Raw genomic sequence first — 22,550 nt, forward strand, 5'->3', positions numbered from 1 at the left:
GAGAAGAATTACCAGGGACTTTGCTCTATGGGGGATGTAGGAGGAAGAACACAGCCAGGTCACAGACCAGAGAGGAGTTAACCCAGGAAGTAAGGAGTAGTTATAATTATTTTTATTAATTAGATATTAAACTTAGTTGTTTCCACCAGCTCAAAGTGAGCAAGTATTGTCAGCATTCTCAAAATTGCCATACTCTGGTCAACCTGCCCTAGTACAGCTCTGTACTTTACCTCCCTTCTCTGCCAGCATTTTCAGTGGGAAAGGAAATTGGGCCAAAATTCATTATCATAGTTTTCCCCCTCAGTAGAAATACACCTGAAAGTATCAAGGAGGAAGCCCTGTCCATGGCTTCTCACCATATACTCCTCCACCCTGGAAATGCCCCATGGTTTTCAATCACTGGTTCTTCCACCACTCCCAACCTCCTTCCCATGGGCCAAAATATAACTGCTCCCCACAAAAAGGGGACTTCTAAGATGGAGAATAAAAATCCAAATGTGACTGGCATTCAAGCCCCTCAACAATTTGTCCTTTTTAATCTAATTCTTAATATTCAACAACACAAACACTCTAGGTCTACTCACTGACCCTTGAACACTACTTGGTTCTTACTACCTCTATGACTTTCCTCATGATATTCTGTCCTACCAAATAGTATCTATCCTTCAAGATCTACTCCCTCCATGAAGCTCTGTCCAACCATATCAACTTACAATGACCTTTCTCTCCCTTGAAATCCTTTATTTACTATATTACTCATCTGATTTTTGTAAATACTGCCTTGAACTTTTGCTTTACGTGTCACGTATGTTTTATCTGCCTGCTAAAGTCTTCTTGAGAACAAGAACAATTGTGTAACTCCCCAGAATCTACATATATGGTAGTCTTCTTAGTTATCGATTTTTAGAAGAGATTCAGATTTTTTTCAGAGATTAGGACTGCATAGTATATTTCCTTCAATTTAATGCTTCAGAGGTTAAAGTGGCCTACCCAAGTTAAGACTACTAGTCAATCAGTGGCATACTAGCACACAGGTTTTAACATGCCGTCTCCTCTGTAGCTAATTACTACAGACTGTTCTCAGCTAAACTTTAGTTAATCTACAGTGACACCTGTTTCCAAAATGCATTTCTACACTTACCATTTACAATCATTTTCAAACAAGCTGAACATGGTTTTCTGGAAAAATAAAGATCACAGTTTTTCATCTTTGACCCATGTCTAATAAGAGCGATTTGCCCAGCATGTAAATCTTCACTAGAACAGTGGAGACCAACAATTTTCATGTTTTTCACCACCACAAGACCAGTTTTCTTCACCTGTATCAAAATACAAAATATTATTTCATTAGAGATGACACCTTTAGCAAGCATACCATAGATAACACTTGGCTTACTCTAATAAAAGGATTTGCTTCCTCATCTGAAAATGAAATGAGCAGAAACATCTTAAGGGCAAATACTATATCATATTTATTTTTGAAACCCCAAGGCCTTGCATAGTCCCTTGCACACAGTAGGCATTCAATAAATGTTAAACTGAGTTTGGTGAATTTATTCTAAATAAACACTGTAAAAGTTTAATGCTCACTTGACCATGTTGAAGAGTTCCCACCCTATATTCTATTATCTAAATTATTCACAAAGTTTGTAGATGTCCTTAGTTTGTTCTGATGATATGTAGTAATATAATGTACAAATAAGCTAATTGATTTTTAGTTCTGAAAACGATAACAACCATGTTTTACAGAGTACCCTGCGCAGGATCACAAAGTAATAGTATTTCAGAGGGATGACAGCTATTATTATTTTTAAAAAGAGAGAGAGAGAGGGACACTGCCTAAATTATTACTAAAAAGTTGGAGTACCAATCAGGGGATGACAAAAAAAATAGGATTACTAAGCATATTCAATAAATTTATCAAATATACATCAATCTCTGACCTACCATCTACTAAAAAGATTAAAGTATAAAACTGTCAGTGATGGGTTCAATGTTTTTGCTAACTAGGGGAGAGGGAATCTTCTGGGGTAATAAATTTTTACTACCTTTTTTTACATGCTAACTGCTGTTACATTGACATGTTTTTATTCATTCCTGACTGAAAATTTACCTATCAATATCTCATGAGATACAGCTAGACATATGCCACTTAGAGTTTTTAGAAGGCTGGAAGTGTCAAGGGTAATGAATAAAACAGAGCAGTAAAATGGAAAAGGGCTCAGGTTTGGGAGTCATAATTCCAATCCTGGGCCTGTGTCTTCCCTTTTCTGGGCCTCAGTTCCCTCACCTGCCTGTACAATGAAGGGGTTGAACTATGCTGAGATTTAAGGTTCTCTTCCATTTCCGCAGTCTATGACAGTAATGTCATAATAAGTTTAGTTTCATAACACAATACTGAAGCAGAGAAGGAAAATCTCAAGTTAATGAATCAGCTATCACATAGACACCAACTATTATAAGAGAGACTAAGATCTTAAAGAAACACAAAATTAGAATAAAAACAAATCATTCTTTAGGGAATAATCTATCACAATCCCAAGCATTGATCTATTAATGATAATGATGTTATTGGAACTCAAAAGTTTTAAAAACAAACATTAAAAATCGTTTTTACATGCAACTGGGAAATAAGACATACAGGCAATGGGGAACAAAGGGATAATCAGAATGCATGCCGTCTTGGGGTGGAGGGCGGGGAGAAATGGGAAGAAAATTTGGAACTCAAAATCTTGTGGAAGTGAATGTTGAAAATCAAAAACAAATTCATAAAAAAAAATATTAGAAAAAAAGATAATGATGTTAGACATTGCACCAAACAATTAAGCAAACACGGTTCTTACAACCCCACCCCCCTTTCCCCGGCCCCATCCAATAAACTTCGTGGTTCCCTATTACCTATAAACTCCTCTGTTTGGCTTTTAAAACCCTTCATAACCTGCCCCCCTCTTTCCTTTCCAGGCTTCTTACATCTTACTCTGTGATCCAGTGACACTGGCCTCTTTGCTGTTCCTTGGACACATCACTACATCTCCCAACTCCAAGCATTATCACTGGCTGTACACCATGCCTGGAATGCTCTCCTCCCTCATTTCCACCTCTCTCCTGGCTCCCCTAGCTGCCTTTAGTTCTCAGGTAATGACTCTTCTTCAAGAAGCCTATCCCAGACCTCCTTAATCTTAGTGCCTGCCCTCTGGATTTGCATACTGTCCCTCCTTTAGACTGAGCTCTTTGAGAGTAAGGACTGTTTGGGTTTTTTTTTACCTCTCTTCCTATTACCAGAGCTCAGTACACAGCAGGCACTTAAATGCTAGATAACTGACAATAATGAGGATAAAAGATGCACAGGACACAGGAAGTGTGATTATAAAGCATTAACCTGACTTTCCTTTGTGGTAGTGGAACCTGTCTTTAACTTCACTCCTTATATATCACTTTATAACTTTAGCATTATACCTTATGTATTAATTATGCAGTAAATTAGGAAAATTAGGATTTGACAATAAGCAGAACCCAAAGTGAAAAGGAGAAATACAGCAGGGTACAGATCACCAGTTTTGTCATCAGGCAAAAGCTACTTGGATGACATGGAGTTTAAGAAGTTATTTAAATTCCAAGAGACAGAGATAATGAGGCAAGTACAAGGTGTAAAACAAATAATGTCTTGGAGGGAGAAGTAAGATGGATGAAGGGAGACGGGTAAATCTGTCTACATTAGACGAGACAGAGGGGGACAAAAGCAGCAGTCAAAATGCCACACTTAAGGATTTATAAGGCTACAGGTTCGCCACCCCTGGACAAAAGGAAAAAGCAAGAGAATAAATTATTTTAAGGGGAGGTAAAGGTGCCTTGTTGTCTGTCTCAATCCTTAGGTGTGAAAGTTACTGTCAGGGTCAGATATGCATGTATGGCTACTGTGGGCTTAGAATATGCTCTTTAGTTAAAGGGGAAAAAAAGGATTTCACTGTAAAGTCACAGTCTTTACTTTAAAGTTCCCTTAAGATAAAAAAAATGACATAAAATTAATTTCTTCCCTAAACATACAGTTCTAAGTTTTTTAAATTGCTTTCAATTTTATGATCAGTATATAGATTGCTTTTACACAAAATGCGCTAACTTTTGTATAAATCTAAACCCCACTTTAAGGTTTCCTTAAAACAAAACCAAAAAACCTTTTGAGAAAGTTCCACATACAGAGAACTCTACTGTTTTAAAAATATGAACTGCATCCCAATTGTGGGCATGCATACTTGATTTGAGAACAAAGCCTGTTTTGGGGAGTTGTTTTTGGCTTTTCTTTGTATTCCTATTGCTTAATACAGCATCAGCTACATGGTAGGCACTTAATAAATGCCAGCCGAGTTACTCACTGAAACATGATACTCTTTGGAATGCCTCAAGGTAATTTCTAGATGGAACAGTTTGATAGAAAGTTTATTCCTTGAGTCAACGAACTAAAAAATAGGGAAAGTCACTAATTACTTTATTTAAAATAAAATCAGGAAACTTAAATATATACAAAGTACAAAGGGTTGTTGCCAAATTGCAATCTTGCATGGTCCAAGCACATGGATAGCACCCTTTAAAAAAAATCTATTCTGTGTAATGGAGATGATGAGGAGGCAGGCTTTAGAAAAACCTGGGAAGGCCAAGATGGCGGAATAGAAGCAGGACCTCCCAGCTGCTCCGGCTTCCACCTTCCCCAATCCAGGTAAAAGGGGACTCTAAACAAACTTTAGAGCTACAGAACCCACAAAATGACACAGAGAAGCTAACCTCCCGCTGAGGACGGCCTGGTAGGCCTGCAGGAATCGGCCAGCACCGAGCTCTGGGAGCTGAGCCCAGCCCCCCACTCCCCCAACCCAAGGCTTTAGCCCCAGGGCAGGCCTGACCAGTCACCAGCCAAAGGGACTCCAGATCAGCAGGAGCTGTGGCCATTTCCAGATTTATCAACACATAGATGCAAACAATAAAGTGAGAGGTCAGTGCAGTCTGGACTTTGGGACCAGTAAGTGGGAGTGCATGCAGAAGCCACTGAGCCACTCACACAGCCAGCCAGGCACCACGTGGCAGCTTCAGCTCCTGGCCTGCAGAGTGTAGGGGGACCAAGTACCAGTCTGAGGGATAATTGCTCTTGCTTTAACCTGCTTGGATCTGGATTGCAGTCTAGGGTGGAGGTCCTGGGGTGTATGTCCAGTTTGCCAGAGAGTGAGGAGGCTTCAGAGAAGGCACCCATCTAATACCTCCAGCAACGAAAGCTCCCCTGTCTGGCAGCAGAGTCCTACTGTGGCAAAAAGCCCAGGGGTCAAGTGACTGAGGGGCGACATGACCAGGCAAAGGAAACAAAGCAGACAGAAGATTCCAACATTAGACTTCTATTTTAGGGACAAAAAGGAGCAAAGCATGGAACAGGAGGAAGACAGTGAAGTCAGAACTCTTGCACCAAAAGCTTCAAAGGAAAATACAAGCTGGTTACAGGCCATAGAGGACCTTAAGAAGCAGATAAGAGAAGTGGAGGAAAAACTGGGAAGAGAAATGAGAACGATGCAAGAAAATTATGAAATGAGAGTCAACAGACTGACTGAGGAAAATAACACTTTAAAAAACAGACTGACTCAAATGGCAAAAGAGGCTCAAAAAGGCAATGAGGAGAATGCCTTAAAAAGCTGAATTTTCCAGATGGAAAAAGAATCTCAAAAGCTCAATGAGGAGAATCATTGCTTCAGAATTAGACTGGAGCAAATGGAAGCTAATGACTTTATGAGAAATCAAGATGCTGTTAAACAGATCCAAACAAATGAAAGAATAGAAGGCAATATAAAATATCTCATGGGAAAAACCACTGACCTGGAAAATAGATACAGGAGAGATAATTTAAAAATTATTGGACTACCTGAAAGCCATGATCAAAGTAAGAACCTAGAAATCATCCTCCAGGAAGTTCTCAAAGAAAACTGCCCTGATGTTTTAGAACCAGAGGGCCAAACAGAGGTTGAAAGAATCCACTGATCACCTCCTGAAAAAGATCCCAAAAAGAAAACTCCTAGGAATATTATAGCCAGGTTCTAGAAATCCCAGATCAAGGAGAGAATATTACAAGCAGCCAGGAAGAAACAATTTGAATGTTGTGGAAACACAACCATGATAACCCAGGATCTGGTAGCTTCTACACTGAGGGATCAAAGGGCTTGGAATATGATATTCTGGAGGGCAAAGGAGCTGGGATTAAAACCAAGAGTCACCTACCCAGCAAAACTGAGTATCATGTTTCAGGGGACAATATGGTCATTCAGTGGAATAGAGGACTTTCAAGCATTCTTGATGAAAAAAACCAGAGTTGAACAGAAAATTTGACATTCAGATTCAAGAAGCAAGAGAAGCATGAGAAGGTAAACAGGGAAAAGAAATCATAAGGAACTTATCAAAGTTGAATTATTAACCTTCCTACATGGAAAAACAATAATGGCAACTTATGTAACTTTTCTTGGTAGTTGAAGGGAATAGAAATACACACACACACACACACACATACACACACACATATGTGTCTATATATGAGGGTATATGGGCATATGAATACACATGTGAATGTGTGTATATATACTTACAGGTCTACATAGATAGAGGGCACAAGACCAATTTAACAGGAAGGGATGATACTTAAAAGGTGAAACTGAGAGATGACAAAGGAATATAATGAGAGGAGATGGGGAGAGACAGAATGGGGTAAACTATCTCATACAGAAGAGGCAAAGGAAAATGGTTACAATGGAGGGGAAGAATAGGAAGGTAAAAGGGAATGGGTCAACCTTATTCCCGTTGAATTTTGCTTGGGGAGGGAATGAAATACACACTAAATAGGGTATCTCACCTTCCAGGAGAGTAGGGGGGAAGGGGATGAGAGGGGGGATGATAGAAGGGAGGGCAGGCTGGGGGGGGGAGGGAAGTTGGAAGCACCCACTTTTGAAAAGGGACAGGATCAAAGTAGAGAATAGAACAAGTGGGAGGTGGGATAGGAGGGAAGGAAATATAGTCAGTCTTTTACACTATATCTACTATGTTATTGTTTTGCATTAGCCACACATGTACAACCTATACTGAACTGCTTATCTTCCCAGTAAGTGTGGGTGACAAGGGAGGAAGGGAATGAATCTGGAATTCAAAGTTTTAAAATCAAATATTCAAATATATACATATTATTATTAATACAATTTTACATGTAATTGGGAAATAAGATCTACAGGCACTGGGGCACAGAGATCCACTGGAAATGTCGAAAGGGGTATGGGAGAAAATACGGGAGAGAGCAGATTGGAGGAGGAGATATCCTGTGGGACTGCTGTTTTGGGTCGGTGGGTAGGGGAAAAACGGGGAGAAAATTTGTAACTCAAAATCTGGCGGAAATGAATGATGTAAATCAGAAGTTAATAAAGCATATATATAAAAAAAAAAAGAAAAACCTGGGAAGACTTATATGAACTTATGCTGAGTGAGAGGAGAAGATCCAGGAGAACACTGTACACAGTTACAGCCACACTTTGTGATGACTAATTTTGATAAACTTGGCTCTTCTCAGCAATGCAAGGTTCTAAAACAACTCCAAAAGGCTCATGATGGAAAATGTTATCCACATCCAGAGAAAGAATTAGAGTCTGAATGCAGATCAAAGCATACTATTTGCTCTCTTTTTTCTGTTTTGTTTCTTCTTTTTTATGGCTCATTCCATCAGTTATAATTCTTCTTTACAAAATGACTAATGTGAAAATAATATTTAATATGAATGTATATGTAGAGTCTCTGTCAGAGTACACGCCATCTGGGGGCGGTGGAGAAAATTTAAAACTTAAAAGCTTGTGGAACTGTATATTGTATACTAAAAATAAATAAATTTAAATTTTAAAAATCTATTCAGGAAACTGTAATGGTAAGGGAATTTGAAGATCTTCCCTGCCCCTTAACAGGCCTGAAGTAGAACCCAAAAGGAGGGTCTTGATTGGGGAAGGCTTTCTTTTCAGGAAGGCACACACCTTTTGTTACACTGTAATTAGGCAGTGGGTCACAAAGGTAGTGATATCCTATGATCCTGAAGAAGAGTATATATATTCTGGGGTGAGGTTTTGCTTTGGAGCTTACTTATGGTAAGAGTTATATTATTTGGCCAGAAGAGACTTTAGGTAGCTGTTGCACCCCTCAGCTTTGAAAACCCAGATGTTGGTATTTCTCTCTCTGGTAACTAACTATGAATGTATGTAATGGTCAGACAGCTAGAAACCCTGTCTGTTGGTCTGTTGAATTGTATTATTTTCTCTATATTTTTTTGTCTGCTTATAATTTCTGGTTGTATTTTCTGAAGTTCAGGGTGCTGACTTTTCCCCCTGAACTAAGTGAATATATGTGTGTGTGTGTTTAATTAAAGATTGTCTACCCCTTTAAAGTTGCTTTACTTTAGTAAGGCAGATCAAAAAACCTGTGCTAGCAGCCATCCTGGGTATGCTAACGTGCTTGCTGTTACATAAGGCTAATTAAAACTGAGTGATTTCTAAAATTTCTACTGGCAGAGTGCAAATTAGAGGCTCCTTGATCTTCTTTCTGAAACAACGTCATTTAGGAATGTTCACATTGGACTTACCACGATGACATTTCTATAAAGTGAACAGTTACAAAAATGGCAAGGATCTAAAGAAATAGATCCTGACAAAAATGCAATTTTTTTCCAACCAAGAAAAAGGTATTAGAATCTCTTTGTTATCAATCAGATGTACTAAGGACAATAAATACTGACTGATAAATAACATCTACTAAAAAGGTCTCCTTTCTTGTTAAGTTAAAATCAATAATAACAGTTTTTACATGACAGAACAATCTTTAATAGATTCAGCTAGACCTAGGATTATAGATTTAGAAATGGAAGAGACCACAGAAACCATTTACTCCAACTCTCTTGTTTTAAAGATGAAGAAACTGAAGACTATAGGTCAAGTAACTTCTTGCTCAAGACATATTGCTAAATATAGTAATGAAATAGCTTTATATAGGCTACTTAAACATTCAAGTCCAATGAAATCACAAGAACTCCCACTGAAAAAGGAACTGTATTTTTTATTATGTGTGCTTTTAAAAAATGGCTCAAATTCATATTTACCAGAATGCTTACCAAGCACTTTCCAAGAACCCTGTGAGGCAGGTTTCAGAGCTAAGGAAAGTGAAGGCTTGATGTACTTGACCAGGTCAGGCAAGTTACTGATATCAGGACTCAAATTCAAGTCTTCTGATTCCCTGGCCAGTACTCCTCCCATTACGACACAGACATCACTTTCCATCACATCCTCCTAAGTGTGCTTTAAATCAGTGCACAGCATTTGGAAGGACCTGACTTTCTGCAAAGGTTGTGTGGAAGATTTAAATGTACTAATTAAACAATTAATCAATTGCACTAAGGTTGTATGCTAACAAGTTCAGACTGTTCCCAGAAGTGAAAAACAGGATTAAGTGTGATATTATGTAAGATTCCTTTTTTCCTCAGAAACACAGGTTATTTTTGTATTTCCTTTATAATTCAGTATACAGATTTTTTATACAAAATGCTCTAGCTTTTGTATAATCTAGAAGAATGCAGTTAATATACCCCAAAAGGGCAATGTGTACTGAATTTTAAAGTAAAACACTAAACTTATCTTGAAATTGGAGACCTAAGAATTCCACTTTTTTTCCTCTCATATTTAATCTAAGTGCCAAGGTTCTGAATGCAAACTCCCTTTATTAGCCTACTTCTGGCTCGTCTTAGTAAGATGGAAAATAAATAAAAACCTTGCTTTCAGAAATGACTCACTGATGTGACATATCCAAAAATCTCCCTATTAAAATTCATTTCACTAAATTAAGCCAACCAAAGTGATCAGGACAACTGGTTTTCTGATCTGGTACACTGATTTCCCCATGATACTTCCTTAATTGCTGGTAATAGATGGTAGTTAAGATAGAAATCTTGGCTATGTAAGAATTTTTCAGTTACTCTAATAAATAAGAATTGCAAGCTTAAATCAGGCTCAGGCAACTTAATTTTAATTAGGTAAGTTTTTGAACCAATTTTGTATATATTTTTTTCCTTAGATTCCTAGGAATACTATTTACTTTATAACATGTTACCTTTTTTATACTTTATGATGGTATAGTCAAAATATTAGAATTTTGGACAAAGATTTTCTATTCCAAAGTTTAAGAAATTCTGAAAATTCCAAAGTTGCATTCCGGTGTAATTTATTAAGATTCTCAAAAGGATTTAGGAAAACTAAATCCTTTCAGTGAATCATTGTTTTGGATCTCGATTTTGTTTATTCCACTGACAATTATGAAAGGGGATCCACATGATCTTGCTCACTAAGTAATCTACAATTAAACACAGGCAACTAAGAATAGACTGCTATAGATAAGAATCAATGTATTTACCATTTATTTTCAGGGATTCAGCATTTATTATTACTGTTGTCAACAACAACTAACATACTCTTTGATCCAGTGATACAGGTCTCTTGGCTATTTCACAAATAAGATACTCCATCTCTTGGCCCAGGCTTGTTCTGGCTGTTCTCCATGCCTAGGAGATGTTCCTCATCTCTGCCTACAGGCTTCCCTGGCTTTTTTTAAGTCCTAACTAAAATCCTATTTTACAGGAAGTCTTTCCCAAACCCTTTTAATTCTAGTGTATTTCCTCTGTTAACTATCTTTTCTCCCCCCATTAGATTGTGAGCTTCTTGAGAGCAAAGCCTGCTTTTTACCTTTTTTTTTTTTTTAACCTCCAGTTTTTAGCACAAGGCCTGGTACATAGTAAGTGCTTAATAAATGTTAAATGTTAAGTAAGTACTTAATAAATGACCACATCCATATAGCTTTTTCTTCATAACAACCTTATGAGACAATTAGTATAAGTATTATTATCATCATTTTACTTGTGGGGAAACTGAGGCTCAGAAAGTTAAAGTGATAAGAATTATTAAGTATCTGAGAACGAATTCAAGCCCAAATTACCTGCTCCAGGTAGTGTTCATCCAGCACTCAAAACACTATATAATGATGCCTCATTCCCCATTTCCTTCTCACCATCTTCCTGCCTAATTGTACAAGTAGCTCATTTTCCTAAGTTTTACTTTCTGTCCTCTAGAAGAACCACATACATTCAAAGAACCAGAAATAACATGAGACATCTACACTAATATGTACTCCTATTTTAAAAAAAAATCTTTAAAATGAGCACAAAGGCAAAATAAACACAGAACATAACGAATTATTTATTTATACTTCAACCCTTCAAGGATCTGTGATTTTATCAATATGGGACTCTTGCAGACAGTCTTCAAAAAAAGTGGCTGAATTCCTCACCAACCAGCTAGCCTTGTGGTAATGCTTCTCTTCAAATTTAAGGCAGGCAAGTGCATAGGCCACATATAAAAAAACACAGTCCTCTACCCAAGTCATACTCAAAGCCCTGCCAGCTTGTTAAGATCTTTCAGACCCTGTGGTCCCTCTTCACTGGAGGCCAGATCTAGCTTAGATGGAATACTATTTAGACATAATATATGTATTTTAGAAGAGTAGAGCAAATTTCAAATCACAGCAAGGCTAAATGCCAAATATGTCAGAGGCACCAAAAGAAGGAAAAGATAATCTCTAAGGTGACTTCCAGTTCTAAGAGTTTATTATCTAAGTCACAAGAAAAAGATACAAAATCCTTTACAAAAATTAATGACAGGGGAGGCTAGGTGGTGCAGTGAATAGAGCACCAGCTCTGGAGTCAGGAGAACCTGAATTCAAATCCAGCTTCAGACGTTTAACACTTACTAGCTGTGTGACCTTGGGAAAGTCACTTAACCCCAACTGTCCTGTCTTCCCCCCTCCAAAAAGCAAAAAAAAAAAAAAAAAAAATTAATGACATCTCGTTTTACTATGTCCAAATGAAAAGGAATCTGTTACTTACTTTGATTACTTAATCTCACATTTCTTACTATTAGGAATATTTTATGATGTTAGTCAACACTTCCCTCTTCTTAGTGCCATCACAATAGTGCTATTTAAAATTCTCTGTATACTCAATTTTCACTCTAGATACTTAGAATATGATATACATATATAAATACATTTGGACCCTTTTAGAGGATACTATTTTAGTTAACGTGGCTTAATTGTCTGTGTAAGTCCTGAATACTAATTCAAATATTAGTTCATTTAAAATAGGTATGTAATCAAGATTTCTTTTTTATAATCAACTAGAAACTTAGGTTCATTATTTATAATTCCTTTCTTTAAAGAGCAGAGTCTTTCAATCATTAATGTAAGCATTCAATTTATAGTACACTGATTTCAGATTTTGTTTGAAAAAAGATTTTAACTATGCAATGATACTTATGATTTTTTGGTTATTGCTGAGTGGCTTGATCAAGAGCAACAAGAACTCCCTCAGTAAGAAGCTGGAGAAGGAGGGGCCAAAAAGGAATGCTAGAAGGCCTTAAGAGGGATGCCTGAATACTTCTCAAAACACCAAAGGCACTGACAGAGATCACTCTAGTTAAGGAGCAAACTTAAGTTGTACTGATTTTCAATATTGCATTTTTAACAAAGAAACTCCAACTGCCATCTTAGTTCATAGAGTCAATTCATGGATCTGGTGCTGGAAGAGACCTCAGAGGCAATCCAGTCCAACCCTTCACTCTAACATGAGAACTCAATGGCTATTGCAGATAAGTCAGGTCAACAGATTGGGTAGATATGCAGGTAGGCAGATAACACAGACAGAGGTATGTTGCAATTTTTAAAATTCATTCACCTGTTTTTTGTCATTTGATACTTTGGCCACATCTGCATTATCTCCCAAAGGTCCAAGTTCGTCCTCTTCCTTTCTCTAATAAACAACAAAATTTTTAAAAGGTTAACATATAGTCTGTTAATACCAGGTCTAAATTTTCTTTAGCAATATTCTTTTTTCCTTTTATTTTTAAGAAATAACAAGAACTTTCATTTATTTTCTGCTGAGGCCTCACTGTGAAAATATTTATATACAATAATTCCTTTGTGCTTATTTTCTTTCAGTACAGATTTTAGACAAGTTTTTTTTATGTCACCAATGTTGTCTTTTTCCCTAGGTATCTATATCTTCTATTAAGACAAAATTTTCTTCAGGAAAATAACTTCAAAGTTCATTACCATGAAGCCTTCTACTTTGAAAAGTAAGTTTTTAGAGTCATTTTCTTATACTTATACTAAATTTACTAATTACAAATGAAGGGCCTACCAAATTTTCACTTTCAATCAATTCTTAATTCTTCTTTGACACAGTGACTAGATTCCCTGGAGTCAGGAGGACCTGAGTTCAAATCCAGCCTCAGACACTTAACACTTACCAGCTGTGTAACCTTGGGGAAGTCACTTAACTCCAACTGCCCTGCCTTCCCCCCTCCAAAAAAAGAAGGGGGGTGGAGGAATAGGGAGAGGAGGAGGAGGAAGAAAAAGCAGTAAATCAAGTATAATTTCCCCTCTAGGTAGTCTTCCAACTTTATAATTAAAATTACTCTCTATAGCCTTTAGAAAAAGTTATGAAATATAATCAGTAAGAACTGAAACAACATAAGCTCTTTTTATTAAAGATAATACCTAGGGAAATATAATTAACTCAGAGTATAAAGGAAATCATAAGATGTATAACTAAAAGTTTTTGAAGCGCGAAAGTTAGGCATATGGATGTACCTAGAAGCCAGAAAGATTAAATTAAATAAAGTCTCAAAGTTATTTCCGCTTCAATGATATTCTAATTCTTAAACACTGATAACTAACTTACATATTTGTGTTAAGATTTACAAAGTACCATACAGACATTATCAGTCAGTAAGTTTTTATTAAGCATCTACTGTGCTAGGTGTTAGGGATATAAATACAAAAGTGAAATGGAGGGTGACACTATATATTCACAAATGTGTAAAAACAAGATATATAGATACACACACACACACACACACTATCTATAGATTTAGACAGAAGGCACCATCTGTGGTGAGCCATGAAAGGTCTCTTGAAGGAGGTGGAACTTAAATTCTGCCTTGAAGGGAAATTCTGGGTTCCAAGAGACAGAAGAAAGAGAGGATATTCAATATGTAGGGGAGAGCCTATGTTAAAGTATGGAGGCGAGAGATGCAATGCCATATAAAGGAAACAGCAAGTTTAACTCCAGTTTGATTAGAACATGTGAAGGAAAGTAATGTTTAATTATCCTAGAAAAATTGAAACTTAAAGCCCTATACCACAATAGCCCGAGTGAAACTTTCATCTTACAGTCATCAGGGAGCCATTAAAAGTTCTTGAGATAGAAGAACAGTCACAAGATCAAATCCGTGCTTTGTGGGAAAAAAAAGTTTGGCAGCCATGTGGATTGTGGATGATGGACTGGAGAGGGGGAGACCTGAGGCTAGGAGACCAATTAGAAGGTTATTCCAATAATCTAGATGAACAGTATTGAGGACTTAAACTATGGTAGAGGATTTATGAAATGAGTGATGAGAAAAAGGTATATGCAAGAGATATTTTAGCAGAATCAAAAAGATTTGGCAACTAATTTCCTATAGGAGTTCTGGAAGGAGTTAAATCGAAAGAATTTGAAGATATTTGCCATATTAGGAGGAGACTTCTATCCCAAGAACAGATTATTGCACTCTAATTGACTAATAGAGATTATGATGTTTATGACAATTTATTCCAGAATCATTGGGAGTATTCAAATGAAAATACTCATTTTTCAGGCTGGCTGTCCAATTTCTCACTAATGTGGTATAACAACAAATGAAAACCTTATGAAATACATACTTTATCATCCTGAAATGTTTAGCGAGTAAACAAATTAGAATTCATCCTTCAAATATGTTTAAAAGTCAGTTGTCTGGAATTTGAAATGCATTTTCTTACAGAATAAATAGTGGTTAAATTCCTTAATCCATCTTACAAAAAACTATTTAACCATATGTAGCTAAAATAGAAGCCACTAATTATTATGAGCTCAAAGCCCATGGTGGGGTGGGACGGGATAGAGGCAGGACTAAGGAGAAGCTCCAATAGGTGGTCGACTCCCACAACAATTTCAGAAGGGGGCTCTTACAACTCTGGCACTGACAGTTCTAGTGGTAGCTGGGGAATGGGCGGCTGCAGGAGTAAAATGATTTAGGTGTAAAAATCTTTCTTATGCCATGCATTTGTGATGAGGGACATCACACAACTGTAATGCTGCGCCAGGTGTTGGTCAACTCATCTAATTCATACCTAAACAAGAATCTCCTCTACCATATCCTGTTTAAGAGGTCATCCAAGCTCTAGAGGCCTGAGAACCACTAGTGAAAAAACAAAATATCCTTAAACAACTTATTCTACACTTTCAGGAAATTTTTCTCGAAGAGGAAACTTTCTGAGACAAACTAATTACCTATAATTCCTACCCATTTTTCCTTCTAAGTTCAAACAGGATAAATCTAATTAATTACTCTTTTTTCCAAGACAGTCCTTCATACATTTGAAGACAGATAACACATTCTCTGAAAGTCTTTTCCTTCCTATGCTAATCATTCCTAACCTCAACCAATCCCTCAGATTACATACTCTAGTCTGCTCACCATACACTGACCCTACTATAAGCATATTCTATCCTCCTTAAAATATGGCAATTTGAACTAAACACAACACTTCACTTGTGGTCGTGCCAAGGCAGAATACAGTGAGACAATCACTTTCCTCATTCTGAACAACATCAGAATGATATCAGTGCAGACTGAGTGAGATGGCATTAGCTTTTGGGAGGCTGCCAGGTCATATTGTTGCCCGGTAGCCATAGAGTTCCTTTTGGTATTTGTGCAACTAATTTGTTTAACGTTTGTTCCTTTTAATTTCATCTTATTAGATTTGACCCATCATGCTAGCCCAGCGAGATCTTTTTGGATGCTGACTGCATGATTCAATTCAACAAGTATTTATCAAGTTCTTACTAAATGCTAAGCACTGAAGATTTAAAAACAAAAACAAAAAGTTAGGATGCTAGGGAGCATAAGAGGGGAATGTAAATCCCAGCTTTTTCATATTCATATTTTGATAAGTATATTGCACATGTCTTTCTTCAAATACTGAAAAATAAACAAACAGCTTTATGTTGTTCAACAATAGGGCAATATATCTACTATTTTAAATTCTTAAGAATACAATGTTAAAGCAATATTGTGCAATGATCAACTATGATAGACCTAGCTATTCTCACAAATATAATTATCCAAGACAATTCCAAAAGACTCATGATGGAAAATGATATCCATATCCAGAGAAAGAACTTATGGGAGTCTGAATGTAGATCAAAGCATACTATTTTCACCTTCTTTGTTTTTTTGTGTGTGGTTCCTTTCCTTTTGTTCTGTTTCTTCTTTTACAATACAACTAGAGAGGAAATATGTTTAACATTACTGCACAAGTATAACCTCTATCAGATTGCTCATGGTCTTTGGGAGGGAAGTGGCGAGGGAGGAAGGGAATGAGGGAAAACATCTGGAACTCAAATTCTTTTTTTCTTTTTTTTTTGCCTTTTGGAGGGCAACTGGGGTTAAGTAACTTGCCCAATGTTACACGGCTAGTTTTTTTGTGTAGGTGTTAAGTGTCTGAGGCCGGAACCGAACTCGGGCCCTCCTGACTCCAGGGCCAGCGCTTTACTCACTGCACAACCTAGCCGCCCCTGGAACTCAAATTCTTAATGAATACTGATAACTAGTTTTACATGTAATTGAAAAAATAAAATACTATTTACATTTTAAAATGTTTAAGTTATTAAAAATAAAAAATATGTATAATGTTAAATTTTTAAAGTTCCACATGCTACTAATTTCAAACAGGTAATGGTTATAGAGTGAAGCCTAAGGATTTAAAATAAAGGTTTCAGATAGGTTATTTACAATTTTTTTTTTTAAGCAATCGGGGTTAAGTAACTTGCTCAAGGTTACACGGATAGTTATTATTTCTGGGTGTGGTGCTGAGTATCTGAGCCCGGATTTGATCCAGGTCATCCCGACACTGGAGCTGGTGCTCTTACTAGCTGAGCCACCTGGCCACCCCTACAATTTTTTTTAAGTACTTATTTCTTTATTATGGAATCTGCCAAATTAGAAAATATACTGCCAGGAAATCTGTCAATCTAAGAAAGTTTAAGGTACATAAAAATAATTTTTAAAAAAATATAATTCAACTTAGAAAGTCTCGGAGAGGAGCCAAGACGGCAACATAGAAGCAGGAAAACTTCATGCGCTGACCCCATAACCACCTCAAATAACTATAAAATATGACTCTACACAAATTTTAGAGCTACAGAACCAACAAAGTGAGAGAGAGAAACAAACCTCCCACTGAAGGCAGTCCAGAAGATGGACAGGAAGAGTCCAGCACAGCATGCTGGGAGCAGAGCCCAGCCCATCTGGGAGCCCGCAATTTTAGCCTCAGGGTGGCCCTGACCAGCCACAGGCTGGAGGGACTTCAGGAGAGTGGATCACCAGCAGCTATGGCAGTTTCCAGGATTGTCAACCCACAGATGCCAAAGGAAAAGTAAAAGGTCAGTGTGGACTTTGGGAAGAGGGGGTCCAGGAATACAGGCACCCAACTAATAGCTCTGGCAGCTGTGAAAACCCCAGTGAATTGGGACAAAGCTCTCCTCTCTAGAAGCAGAGTTCTACTGTCGCAAAGAACTCAAAAGTCAAGTAATTGAGTGGCAACATGAGCAAGCAAAGGAAGCAAAGCAAGCACAGCAGTCAAACCTTAGATTCCTATGCGGGGGACAAAAAGGATCAAAGCATGGAACAGGAGGAAGACAAGGAAGTCAGAACTCCTGTACCAAAAGCTTCCAAGAAAAATATGAACTGGTTACAGGCCATAGAGGAGCTTAAGAAGGATTTTGAAAACCAAATAAGAGAAGTGGAGGAAAAATTCGGAAGAGAAATGAGAGCGATGCAAGAAAATCATGAAAAGAGAGTCAACAACCTGACTGAAGAAAATAACACCTTAAAAAATAGACCAACTCAAATGGCAAAAGAGGCTCAAAAAGCCAATGAGGAGAAGAATGCCTTAAAAAGCCGAATTTGTCAGATGGAAAAAGAATTTCAAAAACTCACTAAAGAGAATACTTCCTTCAGAATTAGATTGGAGCAAATAGAAGCTAATGACTTTATGAGAAATCAAGATGCTGTTAAACAGATCCAAACAAATTAAAGAATAGAAGGCAATGTGAAATATCTCACTGGAAAAACCACTGACCTGGAAAATAGATCCAGGAGAGATAATTCAAAAATTACTGGACTACCTGAAAGCCATGATCAAAAAAAGAACCTAGAAATCATCCTTCAAGAAATTCTCAAGGAAAACTGTCCTGATGCTTTAGAACCAGAGGGCAAAATAAAGGTTGAAAGAATCACTGATCACCCCCTAACAAAGATCCCAAATATTATAGCCAGGTTCCAGAGTTCCCAGATCAAGGAGAAAATATTACAAGCAACCAGGAAGAAACAATTTTAATAGTGTGGAAACACAATCAGGAGGTCAAAGGAGCTGGGATTATAATCAAGAATCACCTACCCAGCAAAACTGAGTATCATGTTGCAGAGGAAAATATGGTCATTTAATGAAATAGAGGACTTTCAAGCATTCTTGATAAAAAAACCATAGTTGAATAGAAAATATGACATTCAGATACAAGAAGCAAGAGAAGCATGAGAAGGTAAACAGGGAAAAGAAATCATAAAGAACTTATCAAAGTTGAACTATTTACATTCTTACATCGAAAAATGCTAATTGTAACTTATGAAACTTTTCTCAGTATGAGGATAAAGGGAATATAAATGTATATATATGTATACATACATATATATGTCTATACAGGCGGGTATGTGGGCGTATGAATACATATGTGAATGTGTGTATATATCTGTACAGGTATACATAGAGGGCACAGGAACAATTGAATAGGAAGGGATGATACTTAAAAGGTGAAACTGAGAGATGAGAGAGGAATATAATGAGAGGAGATGGGGAGAGACAGAATGGAGTAAATTATCTCATATAGAAGAGGTAAGGGAAAACTGTTACAATGGAGGGGAAGAACAGGAAGGCAAAAGGGAATGGGTCAACCTTACTCTCACTGAATTTGGCTTAGGGAGAGAATGACATACACACTTGTAATGTAATGCCAAGGAAAGGCAACTTCCCAAGGTTCAAAATATCAGCATAGGTGCTCTCCATTTTATTCAGTGACAAATTAAGAACAGAGAAGATCAAAACATGACATCATTCAAAATACAGCATTTACTAAGTGTGATTAAATCTCCAAGTACGACCCCACCCCAGGAATTGATTCATTCAATCAATTACAAAGTCCCTGTTCTAAATACCGTGTTTCCCCGATAATAAGACCTATCCTGAAAATAAGCCCTCCCCTTACTGTGTAAGATTCCTCTAAAATAAGCCCTCCCCCGAAAATAAGCCCTATTGAGATTGCTACTGTAGTGAAGGTGATCCCCTGCGCTACACGCTACATTACGGTACCCTCTGTATGCACCATCCCCCCCTGTGAAACGCATGCCGCGCTCCGAGCTGCATCCAATCAGAGCTGCAGCAGTGAGCGTGTCATCCTGTTCTTCCCCAGTGATTTGCTTGCTGGCGCCATTGAGAGCAGTGCCACGGAGGAGAGCTGAGGCAGGACAACATAAGCCCTCCCCTGAAAATAAGCCCTCTGGTGTTTTTCTTTCCAAAAAAAATAAGACAGTGTCTTATTATCGGGAAAACACGGTACTACTCCACCCCTAGGCTGTACCTTCATTTAGTCCACCACAAAGCTCCTCTTCTCAAATGGAGATTAGTTTCCAATCTAAGTAAAGTACATTCATTTGTTCAACCATAGAACACAAAAAGGTCAAAAGTTCCCCACCCCTGGATCACAATTGAATCTACCCCAGAGTTACAAGTTTAAGCACAGCACTTAATACCCAAATGGAGGTCTTTTCTTCATCTTGACAGGAGGCAAGTTCTCAGCAATCTTAGTTCCTGGGGAGACAAGGCTTAGCAAGGCCACAAGATATATTGCCAGTCTCTTCATTAATTCATCCTCTGTCTGCAGAACAGTCCTAGAACCCCTGAAAACATTAGCAAAACCCTCTCCCAGGATTTCTGTAAACATACAACAAGAAAATCCTTCTTCAGGGCTTCTGAACCAACAGAAAGGTTCCCAGACCCCTGCAACAACAGCACTGTCCTTCACCAGTGGACAGTATTCACTCTCTGTCTGCAGGACAGTCTCAGTAGCTCTTAGCCAACAGCCAGGTTCCAGGACTTCTTCAACAACAGGACTGTCTTTCACCAGTGGACAAATCTGGCAAAACAACATCAAAACAGACAGACAAAGTACCAGCAAAACAGCCATGTCTCCTCAGTCCTTGGCAGCTCTGGGGGCAGGTCTCAAAAGTCCAGGGCAATTCAAGGTGGCCCTCCGCAATCCTCTCAGTCTCTCTCTCTCTGCCTCCACGAGGGTGCTGCTTCCAAAAATGTTCTTCTTCCTCTCTCCTGTGTCTCTCCAAATCTAAGTCACCAGCTCCTCCCAGTCCGTGTCTCTCTTTTCAAGTCAACAAGTCCATCCCACAGGTGGGATTAACAAGCTCTGGGTTTTAACACAATCAATTTGAAAACCAAGCCAATACAGGGGAATCTTTATATTCCATTACTATCACAACACTAAATAGGGTATCTCACCCTACAGGAGAGTAGTGGGGAAGGGGATGAAAGGGAGGATGATGGAGGAGAGGGCAGGTTGGGGGGAGGGAAGTTAGAAGCACACACTTTTTAAAAGGGACAGGGTCAAAGCAGAGAACAGAACAAGTCGGGGGCAGGATAGGAGGGAGGGAAATATAGTCAGTCTTTCACAATATATCCACCATGGAAATGTTTTGTATAGCTACACATGTACAACCTCTACTGAATTGCTTATCTTCCCAGTAAGGGTGATGACGAGGGAGGAAGAGAAAGAATCTGGAATTCATGAGTTTTAAAATCAAATGTTTAAAAAAAATGTATTATTATTTTTTTTTACATGCAACTAGGAAATAAGATATACAGGCACTGGGAGATGGCAATCCATCTTGTCCTACCGGAAAGTAAGAGGGGGATGGAGGAGGAAATAGGAGAGAGCAGATTGGGGGAGGGGGTATACAGTGGGATCGCTGTTTTGGGGTGGTGGGTAGGGGGAAGATGGGGAGAAAAATTGTAACTCAAAATCTTGTGGAAATGAATAATTCAAACTAAAAATAAATATAAAATTTAATTTAAAAAAATATATAGTTCAAATCACGTTAATAATGTGTCTGTATAATCATATAACTGGTTTGGAGTTATTTTTATCAAGATGTTAACAATAAGCCTAAATAGTATTATTAGTTTGTTTCATTTTTCTTCCTCAAGTGAACTAATTTTTCTTTATAAATTTTTACACATTAAGGTAACTAATTATTGTGGTTATTACTGATAACATTCTGTGAAATTGAAAAGAGCTACATTGATTTCATTACTAATAGTTATTAGTATATAATTATTCATCACACACAATTCTACACTTTTTACTATTTCTCATTCATTTGGAGAAATTAATGAAGTCTAAAGTGATTTCATTAAATTGTATCATGAATTTCTTCATTTTAGAATAGGTTCTATCCTTGTCCTTCTCTAATTGGTACAGTGGAAAGATCTCTGAAGTTAGAGACACAGAAACTGAGTCTGCATACCAGCTCTGTTATTTATTTTAATAAAAGTTGGTTTAGGCATTTCAGCTCTCTGGGACTCAGTTTCTTTATTCAGTAAAATGAGGGAATTAGATTACATGACCTTTAAGGTTCCTTTTTATTTTACATCTATGATCCTATAATATGTCTTACACATTTTCTGTCAAAGCTTAAATGTGATTACCCTTTTAATCTAGTTTTTTAAAGTCCCAAAGCTCTCAAGAATCTTTATCTCAAAATGTCTCATTGATGTTTAATCATAAGAATGATTCTTAGGAACTTTATATTTTAATGAGAGAAGTAGTAAGAGATAAGCAGTAAGAACTAGCATTAAAGTTCATAGGACAAATGATAGAATTCATTTAATGAGATCAGTTAGATTGTAGGAAAAAAAAACAGAAGATAAGAAAAGCAAAGGTTTGAGGAATAAGGGAGAGACTTAGATATGAAGATATGAAAAGATACGAAAAAAGAAATCATAATAGAATTTTATAGGTAATGTTTTGAAAACACAGAGATTTAATTTAATTTTTAATTTAAATTTTTAATCCAATTCAACAAACATTAACTAAATACTTCCTCTGTACAGGGCATTGTATTTAAAGGGGAAAAACAATCTTTTATTGAAAATCATGGGGAGGCTAGGTGGTGCAGTGAATAGAGTACTGGCCCTGAAGTCAGTAGGACCTGAGTTCAAATCCTTAACACTTACTAGCCATGTGACCTTGGCAAGTCACT

The 22,550-nt window shown here is 37.4% G+C and overlaps 1 protein-coding gene across 2 annotated transcripts in view; it reads right to left on the minus strand.

Annotated features, from left to right (window-relative positions):
* CDADC1 (cytidine and dCMP deaminase domain containing 1) overlaps nucleotides 1-22,550 on the minus strand; it is a 48,574-nt gene that overhangs the window by 19,728 nt on the left and 6,296 nt on the right. Inside the window, exons 3-4 of one of the 2 annotated variants that reach the window (XM_069063633.1) lie at nucleotides 12,818-12,892; nucleotides 1,142-1,319 (exon numbers count right to left, since the gene is read on the minus strand). In XM_069063633.1, coding sequence (XP_068919734.1) covers nucleotides 1,142-1,319; nucleotides 12,818-12,892 — 253 coding nt within the window. The remainder of the gene's footprint in view (nucleotides 1-1,141; nucleotides 1,320-12,817; nucleotides 12,893-22,550) is intronic. The other variant, XM_069063634.1, reaches the window with a different exon arrangement.

This window comes from Petaurus breviceps, unplaced genomic scaffold, assembly GCF_028583685.1.
Source record: "Petaurus breviceps papuanus isolate PSGF00001 unplaced genomic scaffold, PetGlider_PUasm1.0 90594, whole genome shotgun sequence".
In the NCBI taxonomy this organism is placed as follows: domain Eukaryota; kingdom Metazoa; phylum Chordata; class Mammalia; order Diprotodontia; family Petauridae; genus Petaurus; species Petaurus breviceps.